Source organism: Diceros bicornis, chromosome 8 (genome assembly GCF_020826845.1).
Source record: "Diceros bicornis minor isolate mBicDic1 chromosome 8, mDicBic1.mat.cur, whole genome shotgun sequence".
Taxonomy (NCBI): domain Eukaryota; kingdom Metazoa; phylum Chordata; class Mammalia; order Perissodactyla; family Rhinocerotidae; genus Diceros; species Diceros bicornis.
In genome coordinates, this window is record NC_080747.1 from 7,885,163 (window position 1) to 7,903,276 (window position 18,114).

At 40.1% G+C, this 18,114-nt stretch overlaps 1 protein-coding gene across 1 annotated transcript in view; it reads right to left on the reverse strand.

Moving 5' to 3' along the window:
• Positions 1-7,614: 7,614 nt before the first annotated feature.
• The window catches only part of CLNK (cytokine dependent hematopoietic cell linker), an 80,148-nt gene continuing 69,648 nt past the window's right edge, over positions 7,615-18,114 (reverse strand). Inside the window, exons 17-18 of the mRNA XM_058547631.1 lie at positions 16,201-16,356; positions 7,615-8,711 (exon numbers count right to left, since the gene is read on the reverse strand). Coding sequence (XP_058403614.1) covers positions 8,565-8,711; positions 16,201-16,356 — 303 coding nt within the window. The 3' untranslated portion in view covers positions 7,615-8,564. The remainder of the gene's footprint in view (positions 8,712-16,200; positions 16,357-18,114) is intronic.

The window sequence follows — 18,114 nt, forward strand, 5'->3', positions numbered from 1 at the left end:
TTACACGGCTCATTCTGGCCTGATCCTTTTGCAGTAATCTCCCACTCTAACAGTGAGAAGCCTGGCTCCCACCACCTGCCATCCGTTACTTATTTGTTCAATTCCAGTATGCATGTGTGCACATGTGTGAATACAGTATGCATGTATACATGTACCTGCATGAGAAATAACTGTACCATCTGGAGTACAGTGCTAATGTACAGTTCTTTTCATCTTTAGTCTTATAGTCTCCACTCAGTTCCCAAGTTATTTAGGTCAGCATCTTTTTTCCCAACTGATTTGCTAAAATTTTGTTAAGGATTTTTGTATATACGCTTGTGAAGCACATTAACCTATAATTTTCTTTCTTTGTATTGTCTGTGTTAGATTTATTTGTTTCTTTGTTTCTTTATTTATTTATGATTGGGTTTATATCAGCCTTATGAAAAGAGTTGGAAAGTGTTCCCTCTTTTCTATTTTCTGAAAAAGTTTATAAGTTTAGTATTATTACTTTTTAAAATTTTTGATAGTCTAGAGCTTTTTTTGTGGGAAAGTTTCTAATTTCTTTTAATGTGAAGTGCTATTCAGATTTTCTATTTATTCTTGTATTAGTCTTGTATCTGTGGAGTTGAATTTCTCAACTTCACTGGAATAAAGGTGCTTCTGATATTCCATTAATATCCTTTCAATGTCTGTAGGATCTGTTGTGTTGTCCCTTCTTTTATTCCTTATTAATAATTTGTGTTTTCTTTTGGTTATATTTTTGATTACTTTAGCTAAGTGTTTATTAATTTTCTTAATATTTTTTAAAAAACCAACTTTTGTCTTTGTTGCTTTTCTTTGTTATTTTTTGTTTCCTTGATTTCTGCTCTTATCTTTATTATTTCTTTATACTTACTTTGGGCTTAATTTATGCTTTCTTTATGGCTTAAAGTGGAAATAGATACTTGCTTATGGATCTTTCTTTTCTAATATAAGCATTTAAGGCTTTTAAGTCATAAATGCTTATATTAAATCATTATATTTAAAGGATAGCTGTACCCCTCAAATTTTGGTATGTTGTGTTTTGTTATCATTCATTTTGAAATATTTTTAGATTTTTCTTGTGTTTTCTTCTTTGACTGTGGGTAATTCAGAAATGTATTGCTTAATTTCCAAGTATTTGGAGATTTTTCTAGATATCTTATTGTTATTCATTTCTAATTTAATTCTTTTTCTTTTTTTTTCTTTTTTTCTCTTTGGCTAAGAGAATATAACTTATATTTTTCCGGTCCTTTAAAATTTATTGAAACTTATTTTAGGTCCCGGAAGATGGTCCTTCTTGGTGAAAGTTCTATGTGGATTAGAAAAAAATGTATACTCTATATCTGTTTGTTGAAGTAGTCTGTAAATGACAATTAGGTCTAGTTAGTTGATGGTGGTATTAAAATCTCCTATAGCTTTATTCATTTTTGCTTGCTGATTTTATCAGTTTCTGAGAGATGTGTATTAAAATTTCCAACTATCATTGTGGTTTTGTCTTTTTTCCTTTTAGTGCTATCATTGTGGTTTTGTCTTTTTTCCTTTTAGTGCTCTCAATTTTCACTTCTGAATATTTATTTATTTAACTAGCATTCTATTCATTGGATTCAATGTCTTATCTCTCTGATCATATTAACTATATTTCTCTTTGTAGTTTTCTTCAGCATCCCACATTGTATATCTCCCTTGTGTGTTTTTTTTTTTTTTCTTTTTCTGGTTTGTAGGTTTTGTTTAATGTCTTTCATTTTAGAAGCTCTTCTCCAAGGTCTTGACTGTTCATATTTAAGAATGAGGCACAAAAATGCTAGCTGGAACCTGTATGTGTGTGGGTGAGGCTTCACTGTAGCGTGATAGAGTGGGGATCTGGCTCTTTGTTGGGGATGAGCACATGTCATGTGCACATGTTACTTAAGATTTCTCAGTTTAGGATTATGATTCTATCTGCTCCTCCTGGGAACCAAGTGTTTAAGAGGGGTTGGAGTTCTATACATTTGGAATGAAACTTTCACTTAAAGCCTATTTTTCGGCATAGCACATGCTTCTCATTTTCAGAAATATCTTATACATAATTCTAAATATTTTCTAGAGGTATATTCTCTCGATGGCCACCAGGGTGGGGAAGGGATAGTAGCCTCTGGTTCCTAGGGGAGGGATGCTGATTATAAGTGATTCTTATAATGACCATCAATGAGTCCTCTTTTTACCCCAGTCCCTTTACCAGCCTTTAAGGGTAACTAGTGACTCCAATTTCTGAGCCTTTTCAGATTTTTGTAATGGGAACCGGCTTTTTTATTGTTGAATTTCCTCCTAGCAGGCTTTCATTTTAGCTTTCTCTATTTTGTTAACTCAGTTCCTATTTGTGCATTTAATTTCCCTCATCCAAAATTTTGTGGGTGTCTCTCTTCTTCTCCTGTATTTTCTTCCATTCCCTTTATCCTATGTTCTTGCCTTTTCAATTCCTTTATTGTCAGTATAGTGGAGTTTCCAGCAAGATCAAAGGTAAGTTCATATTTAGCCATGTTTTAATTGGAAGTCTTGTTCCAATGGGTATGTATGTTTAGTATTTTACTCAATACTGTTAAATTGCTTTCCAAAGTGCTGTTCTGATTCATGTTTGTTGTTTGTCAGTCTCAGCCTATCAATAGTGATGCTATTGGCTAGGAATGGCTATGGGCTCTCACCTGGGCCCGTACTTGTGGCAAGCTCCCACAGACGCTTCCCTGACTGGAGCCATTGTTGAGACTGACCTGGCCCTTGTGGTTGTTATCACGATAGTAAGACATACCTTAGCAACAGCCATCGGGGAACTTTGAAAGAAATGAGGTTTATTATTCACCAGTCCTGGAGGGTACATGGCCTGCCCAGGGCCACACAGGAAGTTTGCAAGGAGAGAGAGAGAGAGAGAGTGAGTGTGGGGGCCTGGGGTTCTGCCTTTATTGGGATCGAGGCTGGGGTGCCTAGGATTTTGCGGGTTCACTCTTCATTGGTGAATTTAAAACAACAGCGAGAACTAAGGCACAGGAAGGGAAAAGTGGGGTCATTCAAGCAGTCAGTTATCTAGGTCACACAGAGCGGAGCTTCCTGGGTGGGGTGGCCTGGCTTTTTACCTAGTTGTGTAGCTGGCAATGTGTTTATTCAAGAGGATGTCTTTGAAATGGATGCCTTGGCAATCAAAATCCTGAAGTCAGTCACTTACACTACAATTGAAAATGCTAATTATCAGGTACCTACCTACAATGTTCCAACCAGCAGTTGAGAATTTTTATTTCTTTGCATCCTCACCAGCTTTTGACATTTTTGGAATCTTTAATTTCGACCAATCTGATGGGCGAAAAGTGCTATACAATTGTTATTTAATTAGCGTTTCTCTGGCTACATTTATGGAAGTCGCTGTCAGGTAAGCATGAAGCCTGAGCGTGCTGGGGGAGGCTCCTGGGTGATTGCTCTTTGCTTCAGCAAGTCTCTCAACAAGCACAGAGGAATGGTTTAGGGTTCATTTGCCCCTTTTGCTTTTATCTATTGGAAAGACAGGGAGCTCACTTGCCATTCTCGCGGGGGTTGCCCACTCTCCTGGCTTCTCTTAAAGCATTCTGGCTGAAATCTCCCTCTGTGTGGGTCCATTGTCCAGCACTATGGGTTGGTGACCAGAGAAGCCATACTTCCGTCTCCTGCTCTGCTCCATTAGGCTTCCTGTCATTTATCCTTAAAGACAGCTACATTCTGTGACAGTGTCTGTTAGCATCCCAGTGTGAATTCCATCACTGTCCAGTTATGATAGAAAGGCTGGACATCCTAACTTATAGGGTTAAGAGTTGTGTTTTGTTTTTTTAATGAATTGCTTGTTTATATCCTTTGCTCATACTTATATTAGGTTGTTTAAATGCTTTTTGACTTTGTCTAACTTTTGCAAACATTTTAAATTTTGGTGTAATGAAGCTTACAATCTTTCCCTTTATGATTTATGTTTTTGTCCTGTTTAAGAACTGTTTCCCTATGTCACAGTCAAAAAAATTATCAGAAGAAAACAGAAGACTCAATTTAAAGTTTGCTTTTCACTTTTAGCTATTTGATCCATGGAGAATTTATTTTTAAATATGATTTGAAGTAGAGACATGATGGCATTTTTCTCCCATATGGTGAGCCACTTTCCCCAGAACCCCTTAATAAATCATCTGTCCTTTCCCCATAGATGCTGCCTCTACTGTGTCCACTTACCCATTCAATAGGTAGTCACTGCTTCACTAGTGACTAGAATGGCCTAGAATAGTGCCCTAAAGGTAAGAGTGTTCAAAAGTAGAGTGACAAAGTGTCTGTAATCCTAAAGCTTGCCTTCTAGGGGCATCCTTCAGCTTTCCACTTGAACATCTCCCCTGAGCAGCCTTCCTTGACTGCACCCTCCCCAACACATCCATTTCTGCCTACCAAGGCACCTTGGTACAAGAGAGAGCATTACCACATCTATGATTCTGCACTGCATGATTTTAATTACATGTGTATTTTGCCTGCCAGGCTTTTAGCCCTCAATCACAGGGATTGAGTTTTTTTTCATCTTTATCCCCCAAATCTAACATAGGCTAGTGCTCATATGTCAAAAATTGTTCTAGAAATTTTGTCATAAATTTACCCTAAATATGATTTCAAAAGGGCTTTAGAGATAATAGGGCATGAAACAAACAAAATTAAACTATATTTTAAGCTTCTTTTTTTAATACTCAGTTACAGAAATATTATGGCATTTAATTACATATTTGCTTTCATTTAAGTTAGTACAGCTGTAAATCTTGAATGTTCCAAAAAATGTAAATATGCTTAGCTAGAACAAATATTACTCAGGATAAAAAAAATAGATAAGAATATAATGCTAATCATATGCGAATCATATACAATATAAACCATCTTATAAAAAATGTGTGTATGTGTACACACACATGGCAATGGGCTAAATTTGACAATGGGGTAAAATCTGATTCCTCTATAGCAATTAGAACAGAAGATTTAACTGATTTCAGCTATGATGTGGTTACTCAAACACCTCCCCCCCCGCCATATACCCAAGAGGGAGAATTTTCCATTGAGTAAATTATTTGAAAAATTAAAAATTTTCTGGTTCAAAACTTTTTAAAGCTATCTCAGATAAGCTTCATCAAAATATCTAATGTTGGCCTTACTCACAAGCACTCTGTGATAAGTATTAAAATGGAAATAGAACAACGTGATGGGAAATGAATTTAGGTTATCCTATTGTATACTTGTTGTCTGTTTCTCCCACTGAATTTACTATAATTCCAATATTATAAGAGTGCCTAGCAGCAAATTCATATGCAGTGCACAAATGAGTGCAGAAGGTATTATTAAAGATGAGGAAGTTATAAATTGATCCAGAATGGTAATTACTTAGTCAAAAAGAAATATCTTGAACGCATAGATGCTATAATCAGATAAAGCTAAAATTCCACTACTGTATTGAGGCTAGGTATCAAGTGACACTTTTGAACCAAAAATGAAATAATAGTTGAAGAGGGATTAAAAGCCTTTGGAATTTGGCCATGCCAAGCCCAAATCATTGAACTTTTAATTTCAGATCCAATAAGCAGGTAGACAATGAATAGGAGTGTTGTGTATGAAGACCTTGGTTCCAGCCACAACTAGGTCACTGTAAGATTTTGGCCAAGGAGACACGGTTTCCTCAAATACAAAATGAGTTAAGAATACCCGCCGTGCCTTTTTTACAGAACTGTTGTAAAAATCAAATGTAATTAAAATTTATACATCCTTATTCTTTAGTAATCTATTACAAGCAAAATGTCCTTATTACAATCAACACTGAAAACCAGAATGTCACTGTGACAGGCATGGAGTTCAAGAAGAACTTGCTGATCAGTGTCATCTGACAGCCTCAGCTGCAGCAGCTTCTGGATCTCCCATAGCATTTGAAGGTCGTGTTTTTCCTGGGCAGTCTCTGGCAATGACTTAGCGTGTGGTGTACTAAGACCTGGCCATTTCTGCCCAGTATGGGACTCTCTTCTCCAGGGGCAGTCTTTGCTCTGGATCTTACCAATGGGCTGGCCAACACTCTCCCAGAGCTGCATCTCAGTCTAGTGCTTTTCGTACTCATTCCTCCTGCCTTCCCTCTCTCCTCTCACAGGTGTCAGACCTACCACCCAGGCAGGCTCTTCCTGCCTCCTCCTGTTCCTTCTCCCCTTTGTCTTTCTCAGGCATTGCCTCCAATAAATGTTTTCACTTCTAACTCCTGTCTTGGCATCTGATTTCCAGAAGACCCAACTAACATGGTCCCTCAAATCCCAAACATCTAAAGGAATTCTTGTCAACATTTTGAATTTTCTATTTCTTTCCAGGGATTTTCATATGTATAAGTATTGTGGGCATTTTATTTTAAGATGGTCGATTTCCACTTCTTTTTCCTCTTAGCATCATATCATGCATTTATGAATAAGAGGTGATAAAGTATTTTTAGAAACATAAACCTCACAAGATGCTAACCACCACCTGATGTTCATCTACTTTAACAAAGATGATGCTTGAAGAGACTCGGAAATGTTTCTTGAGAATATCGCATTGAATGGCACAGCCCCAGAGAATAAGAGAATCAGAATTATCCGTAATCTCCCAATAGCTTTTTAGGGTGAGGGTCAGATTCTTCTTGCCCACAAGCCTGTGGCCTCTCTGCAGAGTCTGTTTCCATGCTGGCCTGGATTTGCTAAAGTCCAGTTGAGAGTGACCAGCAACCATAGTACCTTCAGCTCTGAGCAATCTGCTCCTTGGTAGCTGGGCTCCAATCTAAACACTCTTGTCTCTGGGTTCATACATTCTCCTGTGAAGGTGTGCTCTAAGATGAGGCTCAGTTGAGTATCAAGCATTCCAACTTTACAAGGAGCTTCTTCATCAAAAGCTCCTGATCTAATTTAGAAGCATTACTTCACATTGACGTTGTGAAAGGAGAGAGCCTGGGCAGTTGTTGACCTGGTTGGTAGACGCTAAGAGCTCCTCTCAGAGTGCTCATGTTTGCCATTTTAGAGAAACACTGGGCATTGTTTGTACTGTTTTCATTACTATCTCTTACCTTCTAATTCTGTTTTGGTTTCACTGCTGCATTAAAGCTACAATTACATAAATACTCTGTAAATTTCACATCTAGGCTTTGGTAACATTTGAAGTCATTATGTACATTAATTTCAAACAGAACTCTTTTTTTTTTAATTTACCCCACTGTAAGAGTTTATTTTTTTAATGTATTTTAATGTGGGTAAATTCATATTTTCAAATTGTTTTTCTCTTTCTTTCTTGATTTTTTTTTTTTTGTAAGGAAGATCAGCCCTGTGCTAACATCTACCAAATCCTCCTCTTTTTTTTACTGAGGAAGACTGGCCCTGGGATAACATCCGTGCCCATCTTCCTCCACTTTATATGGGACACCGCCACAGCATGGCTTACTAAGTGATGCGTCGGTGCACGCCCGGGATCCGAACCGGTGAACCCTGGGCCGCCAGCAGTGGAGCTCGTGCACTTAACTGCTTGCACCACTGGGCTGGCCCCTCTCTCTCTTTCTTTTTAATTTAACTTTTCAATTTGATTGTAAAACTCCACAGGGAATGTACCTGGGAAGATGCGCTTGGATGGAGCCAGCCAAAATGGGTAAAAATCTGGGCTCTCTTCTTAAATTAAGATCATTAACCTCTTTGATCCTCTGTTTCCTCATCTGTATTGTAAAACAGGAATAAAATGAGATCCTTTTAGCCTTGAGAGGGGACAATATCGTGATGTGTGCAATATTTCTGCAAGATATTAGCACTAATTTGAGGACAGTTCTTCTCTTCCTTTGAATGGAAGTCTACAACTGGAATTTTTTAAAAAATTGTACTTTCACTCAGACTTAGGCTTGCTTCTTTACTATGAATCCGCTAATTCCATTTGTCTTCAAGCTGCTCTAAAGAGAGTATACGGGAGACTGGTCCATTGGCTGTTTCACACCATAGTAAAAGCATTTCTGATTTCTGTCTTTAAAGTGATATTCACAAGTGCTCTTGCTTTCCACACCACAGTCCTTCCCTATAATCAAATTTCCAGGATTACAAACAGAGCTATCATTCACCAACATCTTTAGCATAAGGAATCATGAAAACAGTGTAAATTCCTAAGTCCAAACAGTCCTGAAATTAAAAAAGGCAGCACTGAGTCCTCTAGAGAGCATAGATTTGGCAATCTCACCTAGATTTGTCATGTGCTAGCTGCAAACATTTAAGCAATAGCTCCTTGTAACCTTTGTTGCTCGTTGGTAACATGAACATAATGACCATGTTTATAGTTTTTTTTTTTAGAAGATATTTTTTTAAAGCTAGTTTTAATTTTTGCATCTTATAAATATCTCTTCTGTGGTTTGAGCTTTCAAAACTGTGATTGATTTTCCAATTTCCATTATAGAATGTTTTTCTTTTCTATGAAGCCAAAGAAATAATCTCTGAAAACCACAGAATATAATCTTTTGAAATAAACGAAAAATGATAGAGATATTGGATCCACCGAACTGAAGATAAACACAGGCCAGGCTACCAAGCTGAGAAGTGTCTGTTGAGAGGGAGGGGCCGAGTCAGGTAGCATTGTTCCCTATGGATCCCAGTTTTATCTTTCCCGTCAACTAATATAATAGGGAAATACTTGTAGTGTTCGATGATGTCTTCCACCGAATCAAATTTCTGAAACACAGGAAAGAAGGTTAATGAAAATTTAGATATCTTTTGTGTCTGTAGATTAAAGTACAGCCTAAGATGCTTCATTTTACTTAGGGAAGAGGTTAACTTATTTAAAATTTTTTGGATTGTAAAGATGTGTCAGAAAGTGATTTTTAAAAAAGGATGTGGCAAACAAGCTCTTGAAGGATGAGTGATAAGAATGATGAGATAGCAAGGGGGAATATAGGGCCTGGGGAGACCAAAGTGAATCCTATGGCAGCTCTCTAACCTTCCACCCATGGAGTGTTCACCAGAGTCGGGTCACACAGGTCAAGCTCCACTCTGTTGGGACCACACGCTCCTATCATGAGCAATTCAGATAGTTATTTACACAGCAGTTGACCGGGAGAATCCGTGGTGCCTCCCTTACCTTGACTCCAACTGCGACAACCCAAAATGTGGAAGATCAAGGCCTGATCTTCACTTAGTAAATTGGTGGGAAAGGCCTGCAGGGAACACTCCCTCCTGTAAACCCCTCTTGTTCTAACGAATTCCAGCGTAATAAGAAAGAACAGTGATGACCACAGTGCTGCTGGTAGTTCTTAGCCAATTTAAGCTTCCTTCCCTGGGCTTCTTGTGAAATAATGAGGTGACAGCAGATCATTACACTTTTATGTTTCTAGAGATGTACAGATAAAGGGCTCTGGTGATTTAATGGAAAGTGAGATTATTTCAAGTTTAAGGGAATCAGGAAGTGCTTTGTTGAAGATACAGACTTGAAATGGGCTATGCATTCTGGGTGATTCTAGGTAAGTGGACAAGGAGGGTTTAGCGATATTTAAAGCAGAGGAAGAAGCACGTACAAAGACAGGTGCTGAGAACACTTGGGCATAGACAATAATCCTGATGAGCTGAGTTTGGCTGAGTTCTTGAGAGGGGATATTGGGAGATAATTAGGAAGAGCTTGCACAACTTGCCTTCTATGCCTTCAGACAACATTGATCCTCCTCAGGAACCTTGGGAAGTGAGCAGGGCAGGTAGAATGACCTTCCCTGAAGAGCTAAGGAAACTGCAGCTCAGAGATGTGGACTGACTTGCTCAGAGGTCACAGGGCTAGAGGGCCAGGACCAGGAACAGAACCTGGTTTTTCTGGATTCACATCTGTTCATTCCTTTATACAACTTTGCCTATGGCTTGTGACCCTCGTGCTCCAACAGACCAGGGTGGAGATGACACAGGCTGAAGGAAGAGAGTCATAGGGCTACGACTTTGATTCTGCTTTCATTTTGTATACTCCTTCCTCTGCCCAGTATATCCTAGCACAGAAGTGTTCATAGGCCTTAGGGGTACCCAACAAGGAAGGAGATTGTCAAGGTCCCTGTCCTCATGGAGATTACCTTCTGGTGGGGGCAGGCAGAAAATAATTTCCTAAACAAATAGATAATCTCGTGTAGGGATAATGTGCTGTGGAAATAATCAGCTTTGGGCTTGAGAACCTCAGTAGGCCACCTTGGGGCCTTCCCTTGGGGGCTGCCTAAGGCTGCTGTGAGGGGAACTTCTTTTTCCTCAGGGGAGCACTGAGTTGAAACACTAGAAACCTGTAACTGCCGTGGCCTGTCCTCCTTCCTGCCACTTGTGGAGGGTGTGAAGAGCAAATAAGCATCACAGTGGGGGAAATATCTTGGGGAAGGAGGCGTGGAGTGATGAATCTTGTGACAATGACCAGTCCTGGATCCACCCCATTCCTGTCATTCCCGGTAACTGAGTCAACACACCTCCCTCCTCTCCACCTAAGCTCATTTGAGTTGGGTTTTGCTTTTCGCACTAGAAGAGCCCTAGTTAAGTCTGTAAGCCGCTTGCTCCTCTGGATCTGTGCAGTTTTCAATGAGATAAGCTATTTGCCTGCCCCTAATAGGTATACATGACTGTTAGTTCCCACCTGATGCTAAGGTAAGGTGGTTTCCCAGGTGTCCAACGGGGAAAGTAATTATTTTGCTACAGAAGTCGTAAGTGAAGGGTCTGTGAGATCAAGTGCCTGAGTTCCAAGCAGGGCTGTCCCCACCACTAGCTGTGTGACCTTGGGCAAGTTTCTTACACTGTCTGTCTCAGTGATGGTAATATTAGGACCTACCTCTGAGGGCCATTGTGAGGATTAACTGAGTTGACGCATGTACAGCATTTAGAAGAGAGCTCAGTATACAGTGAGTGCTTAATAAATGTCAGTCATTATTTGACCTTCTTCCTTCTAGGTTTGCCAAGAACATGATGAAAAATCACCGAAATCACCAGAGAAGTTTATAGACTATCATCATAAGCTTTTAGGACGAAAGGAAATTTTTATATTTCATTTCCAGTTATAAACTAAGGACAGAGTTTTCTTTCTCTTTCTTCATACTTGACACAACAAAAAGTGATTTATGAAAAAAAACTTTTCATGCAGAACTCTTCCACAAAATTGGTTAACCCACATCGCCCAGAGGAAATCTTCTTTCCTGGTGTTAATCTTCAGAGGGAAAATGCTTGCTTCATATTCTCATTCCTGTTTTCTTTAGGATGGTCCCGAAATAATGAATTCAATATTAATTGTTATAATGATCTACTACACGGATGACATTTTGTATAAAATTGTAATTTTAACAAGTAGTAGGAAGCAAGCAAAACAGGAGCAATAAATCATACTGTCATTTCTTATTATTGACTTCTAGCAATAGGCTCACAATCCATATATTACCCTAAAGAGACTTGTAAAAAAGATTATAATTAAGCTCTTATTTTCATATTAAATGATTTTTTTTCCAGAGGACAGAAAATGTCATCCTATTATTAGATCTTAAAATTTGTTTAAACCTTTTGTGTTTGCCCTATATACCAACTGTAGGTGATATTTCACTGCCAGAAAGGTAAATACCTCTGTTTGGGTACACTCATAGGAGTGAAAGAAGAAAAGAGAGAAAGAGAGAGAGATGCAAAGAGAGAGGGAGGAGAGAAGCTGACAGGGGAGTGAGAAATAAACCCATGGGTTAATTCACTCTGTCTCCTAGTCTTTAAAGTTTAATTTATCAAGTAAACATCTATCATAATTTTCAGCAACTTATCACAAACATCTGCAGGACACGGAAAGTTCTGATAATTGAGATTGCGCCCTTCTATGAGCTTTTACAGAGATGTTGACAAGCATGATTTCTAAAACTTGGGTGCAGGGTTGATGTCCGGCAGGGAAAGCACTGCAGGTTATCTATGGCAGGTACCTCTCTGGCTGGCCAGGGCTGGTGTTCTACCAGGTACTCAATATTTCCAGTCTCAGCCTGCTTAGGTGCCTGCATAGATGGGTACAGGTTACCGGGGCATCCGCTGGATGGCAGGAACTCCACCTTACTCCGCTCCATGAATGGAGCACTGAGTCTAGCATAGTTTGGCATAAAATTAATACTTGGCCAATAACTGAGAAAGTGGGTGTAGGGGGCTGAATGGTGGACACGGTTCTATGTCATGTCCTAATCCCTGGAATCTGTGACTATTACCTTATATATGAAAAGAGTGACTATTACTTTACGTGACAAAAAATAGGATTAAGTTTAAGGGTCTTGGGAGTAGGAGCTTATCCTAGGTTATCCCAAAAAGAAATCACATGTATCCTTGTAAGATAGAAGCAGACGGAGATTCATTCAGAAGAGAGGAAGAGGCAGTGTGACCACAGAGGCAGAGATTAGAGCGGTGTGGCCACAAGCCGAGGAAGCCAAGGGTTGCCGACAGCCACCAGAAGCTGGAGGGGGCAAGGGATCATCATTCCCCAGGAGCCTCCAGAAGGAGTGTGGCCCTGCCGACACCTGGATTTCAGATTTCCAGCCTCCAGAACTGCGAGAGAATACATTTCTGTTGTTCTAAGCCACCAAGTTTGTGATACTTTGTTACAGCAGCTACAGGAAACTAATACACTGGGTGCTTCCTGAATCTGATTTCAGACATGGGTTTCTAGCCACATGGCTAACAGAATGGCCCAAATACCTAATATGCAGCAAAACAGACTTTCCCAGCCTCATTCTTCACATTCATATGTGGGCTCGCTCGCCTTCTGTGCTCGTGACATGTTGTGGCTTTCCTGGGGGACCTCGTCCGGGCGTCTCCTGTAACTTCATGGTCGCAGTGTGGGCTTGTCCTCACCTATGCCTGGGTCACACAGATCTCATGAAGGGGCTTTCAGGAATCATTTAAGATGGAAACCCATACTTATTAAGCACCTGCCTCTCTGTGTCTTTATTTACACCATTTCATCTTACACTCAAAATAACTCCCTTGAGGTAGGTATTGCTCATTGTATGTGTGGTTAAAATTCTAAAGTTTGCAAGACAGCCAAAAAGCCACAGGAAATCAAAACTGTCCTTGAAAACCCTGTCTCATGACATTTTTCCTGCAGAGTCGACTAAGATGCTAATTTATTCAAGCACCAAATGAAGTAGCTAGTAGCTGGCTTGCATTTAGCAGAGGCTTGCTGTATCAAATTCTTTTATCTTTTTTTAAAAGATAGGAGATTCTTCCTTAGCAAGGCAAAGGGCCCACTCTGGCTGGTCTCTCTCTTACACAGGGCACCACTTGTTCAGAGGAAAGGCACGAAGAACCACCTGTAAATTGTCCTTTTTCACCCAGCACCTGGCACACAGTAAACTCCATGTAAGTGTTACCTAGTCTTCAACCAACGCTCTGGGCTGTTTTCAGGCAGGCTGGGGGTTGTTTTGCACTTGGTCATGATGTTATCTGAGACTACTTAAGGAAGTCGACATTCTTGCAGACCACACTGAACCCCAGCTTTGCTGTATACTAGTGGTGACTGTGGGCTAGTTACATAGCATTTCTGTGCCTCAGTTTCACCATTGGTTAAATGAAGATATCGGCAGCACCCACCTCACAGGGTTGCTGTGAGGATGAAACCATCAAGTTAATTAATAATTGTTGACAGCATAGAATAGTGCCTGGGCATAGTACATATATGTGAGTGTTAAATACATATATGAAAAGGAAACTTGCCTGAGGGATGCACGGGAGGAGAAAATTTTGAAACAACACAAAAAGGGTCTTCTTAAAATAGGCATTGGAATCCCTAAGGGGTCCTCAGTGACAATAATTAGAGCCACTCACCTGGAAGCTGACTGTCTAATCTCTGGGCTGTCTGTCATAGATGACAACTGTTTACCTGCTGAGGCAGTCAGGGAACCAGTGACAATCTGATTAAACACTATTAGGATATTATCACAGAGCTGCTGATTCCTCTTTTAGTAGCAGACCAAAGTATGGCATGTTGGGGAAAAAAAGCTGTAACCTCTTCAGCTCTGTTTCCTCACTGGTAAAAGGGGTTTAATAAAGCCTCCTTCTCCGAGTTTTTGCAAGGACAAATGCGAGAGCAAATTAAACATCATCTCACAGAGGGTCCGGCACCTGTTAGGGCACAGGATTTCCATTTTCTGTATTCTCTAGGGAAAAGGAATCCTTAATCCCAAGAACTTAAAAGTCATATAAAGCCTCTTTTTAAAATGAGAAATTCTATAAGTTGGAAGCATATATAGTAGCAGAAAGGGAAATTGAGCTGGAAAGTCCATTAGCAATAGGTATCTAGTTGAGGGGAACTATATCTTAGTTGTTATGACTCAGTCATAATAATGGAAATAGAATGACTAACGTTTACTGTGGGCTTGATCACCCCAGGCAGTGTCCTGAGTGTTTTACATTCATTAACTCACTAATCCTCATCACACAGGGAAAAATGGGCTACATCTCTCTTTAGTTTGGCCGTAACATTTTCTTAATGCGGCTGTATTTAGCAGATTTAGATATTAATCAATGTATTCACTCATTCTCTCTTTTATGCCCAGACTTTCCCGGGCTGTAGCAAAGATTGGTGGACTGACCCCTCGGGAGCCTGGCTAGTGCCGACCACACCTCTCCAGCCGCATGTGTCTGAGTAAAGGGCTCTGGATCAGACCCTGGGTTTAAGCTGGAATCTTCACACAGCTGCTGGTAGGATTTTCACATATGTGCCTACCTGGAACATTTTAGCATTAGTTCCCTGGCAATATTCCTTATTTTTATATCTATTGAAGAAAAATAGATATTTGTGTGAAAGTTCTAGTTTCATACTATATTAGTTTTCTTGGGCCTTTGTAACAAAGTACCACAGAGGGGGTGCAGGAGGCTTAAACAACAGAAATTTACTTTCTCACGGTTCTAGAGGCTGGAAGTCTAAGATCAAGGTGTCAGCAGGATTGGTTTCTTTTGAGGCCTCTCTCCTTGGCTTGTAGATGGACATCTTCTCACTGTGACTTCACATCTGTGTGTGTCTGTGTCCTGATTTCTTTTTATAAGGACACCAGTCCTTAGGCCCCCACTACTGACCTCATTTTAACTTAATTGCCTCTTAAAGACCCTATCTCCAAAACCAGTCACATTCTGAGGTCCCAGGCGTTAGGGCTTCAACATATGAATTTGGTGGGGGACACAATTTAGCCCATAATATACACCAACAGATGAAATTGAGGTCTGGGGATGCTGAATGAGAATTACTGAACTGTAGAAGTCTAGACTTGAACATTTATATCTGAAGAAAGTAAAGCCCAGAGAAGTTAAGTGACAGGCCTGAGTTCAGACACTTAGTAATGATGACTCAGAACTTGAACACTACTCTTTCCTTTCTTCCTTCCTTCCAAGAAGAGTTGAAAAAGCAGCCTCTCCCTGCCCTTTCACTTACTACCTGTCTGTCTCTAGCCATTTAATTAACTTTCTGAGCCTCAGTTTCCCTACATCTAAGATAGGAACAATTGCTATGTCAAAGAGTTGTTGAGGATTAAAATGAGATAATGCAGACAGACCATAATGTAGATAGATATGCAGATAATGCAGACAGACCACAGCCTAGCATAAACTCATTCAGTGACCATCAATCTCCTTTCTCCTTACTCTTTGATTTATTCATACAGTTATTAATGAATGCTTTAATTGATGCCTTCTTTCACCTAGCTGCCTATCAGCAGATCTGTACTGAAGACAGGCATGCTCAGCGTAGCACTGAATGCTGTGATTGAGCTCACATTCAACTTAGCAGACAAACCTACCGATTTCTAATGAATGCTAACAGATGCTATCAGAAATGCCTGCAGTGGGAGTTCAGCGCTGGGGCGAGGGAGGGATATGGCATTAACATGGGGTTCAGCGGAGGCTTCCTGAGAAGCTGAATTTAGATGCATCTTGCAGAATGAGTTTTCTTTAACGGGCAAAGCAGGATAGAGGGTGCGTGGAATGGTCAGGATTGGTTGCTGGCCCTGTGAGCTGAAGTGTAAGATGTGCGGGGAATGCTCGTGGACAGGGCTGGCAGGATTAGATTACATTCTCCAACTCCAGGGCGGCGCTCTTTTCTCCTATCCTGCAGTCATGGGGATGTGGAGATGACTGGGTTAGCATTCCCCGACTATCCCCTCATTTGTTGTCTTTAGCCTGGAAAAGGGAAGCCAGGCTCAGTTATACCCACCTCATCTCCTCTGAGTCCAGTCCCCAGGGCAAACTGCTGATTCCTCTCCAGGAAGCGGATTTTCACGTTGTAGACTTTCTTCCCATAAAACACCACCAAGACGTAGGGTTCTGCCCTGGATTTCGTGGAACAGTCTCGGACCAAGAAAGTACCATCCTGAAGCAAAAGGAAGAATGATCATCTTCTCAGGCATGCCAGTGTCCCACCCTCACAACATTGGCAACAGCGATGCATGCCTGTGTGAGATCCCCAAATGGCTTTAGTTTTTGGCAAACCAGTTCTTTATTCAATTTAATTCAGTAAATATTTAATGAGTGTCAGTATGTATAAGGGTTCTTGTTATTTTCTGAAAAGTGTACCAAACAGATCATGACACCTTCTTCTTCCAATTCTTTCAACATCCTCTACTCAGTGTCATGCCTACAACCTTAGCGTGACGTTCATGGGTAAAAGCACCAACCTGTCTTGTGGTTTTATCTCTCGTTGCTCCTGCAGTCTCCAGCCCCTGCATCTTGGCTCCACTCAACCTACCATTTCCCAAAGGCACCATCTTGCTTTTGGGCTCCAAGCTTTTGCACATGCCATCCCCTCTGCATGGAATAGCCCCCTTCCCCTTGCTGGGTGTGTTTCCCTTCACCTGCCAATGTTCACATATTTCGTGTTCTGCCTGATGCTCAGGTATTATTCTAAAAAAAGTGGGAGCCATTGGAGGCTTTGAGCGGGAAAGGCTTTTAGCATAATAAATTGGGCCTCTGTGTGGGGAGATGTCCATATAGGACTAGGGTCCCCCAAAACGATGTGGGGCTTCAAAGTCATTGGTACTAAAATGAATGGAGAGACTCTCTGAGGGAGGAGAAAATACGGCCTAGGGTGAGGCGGAGGCAAGTGCAGGGCAAGGAAAAGGAGACAGAAAAGGAATTGAAGAAGATGTCTGAGAGAGAGAAGGAAACCCAGAAGCTTCAGTGTTACAGAAGCCAAGGGAGGAGAGCGAGGGTTTCCAAAAGAAGGTCAACAGTGTAAAATGGTCTGAGGGCTGCGAATAGGCACACTGTATGGAAACCGAAATAATCAGGCAACAACAACCAACGAACCAAACACACAGATACAGAGAACAGATTGGTGGTTACCAGGGCGAAAAGGGGTGAAGGAGCACATGTGTACGGTGATGGACAGCGACTAGACTTTTGGCGGTGAACACCATGTAGTCTATACAGAAGGTGAAATATAATGATGTACACCTGAAACATGTACAATGTTATAAATCAATGTTACCTCAATTAAAAAAAAAAGAAAAAAAAGAAACAATCAGGCACACCCTGGGGAATAGCTCAAGATGAAGGTCTGGTCATACAAGGCCAAGAAATGAAGCAATCCTCCTGAATATAATCACACTCACAAGGCTTAGTTTTGTGCTTACAGCATGCCATTTCTGATGAAAAATACTGAAAAATCTGTAACCGTAGTTGCACAGATTGTTGTATAGATGGTTATAAATGATCCACAAAGAATAGATCCACAATAGAATAGTAAGATCTGTAAAGAATAGATCTAATTAGATGTGTGCAGCACTTACTATCTATTCTTTATATAGATGGATATATACAATAATTTGTATTTATAATAATTGTTATATATAACTACCTCTATATATAGACTATATTTAATATATCTACATATTTATATATAAATATATAAAAAATTTACATTTACACATAATATAAAATTATTTATATATTATATATAACTAACATTTATAGATATTCTAGATAACGGTTATACTACTATATCATAATGCTATAAATATATTAAAGTCATAAAACTATAGTGATGTTATGATGATGCTGGCAGCTCAGGCTTATTGAGAATTACTCTCAGGATGCCAAGCACTTTACACACATTGTTTCATTTGATTTT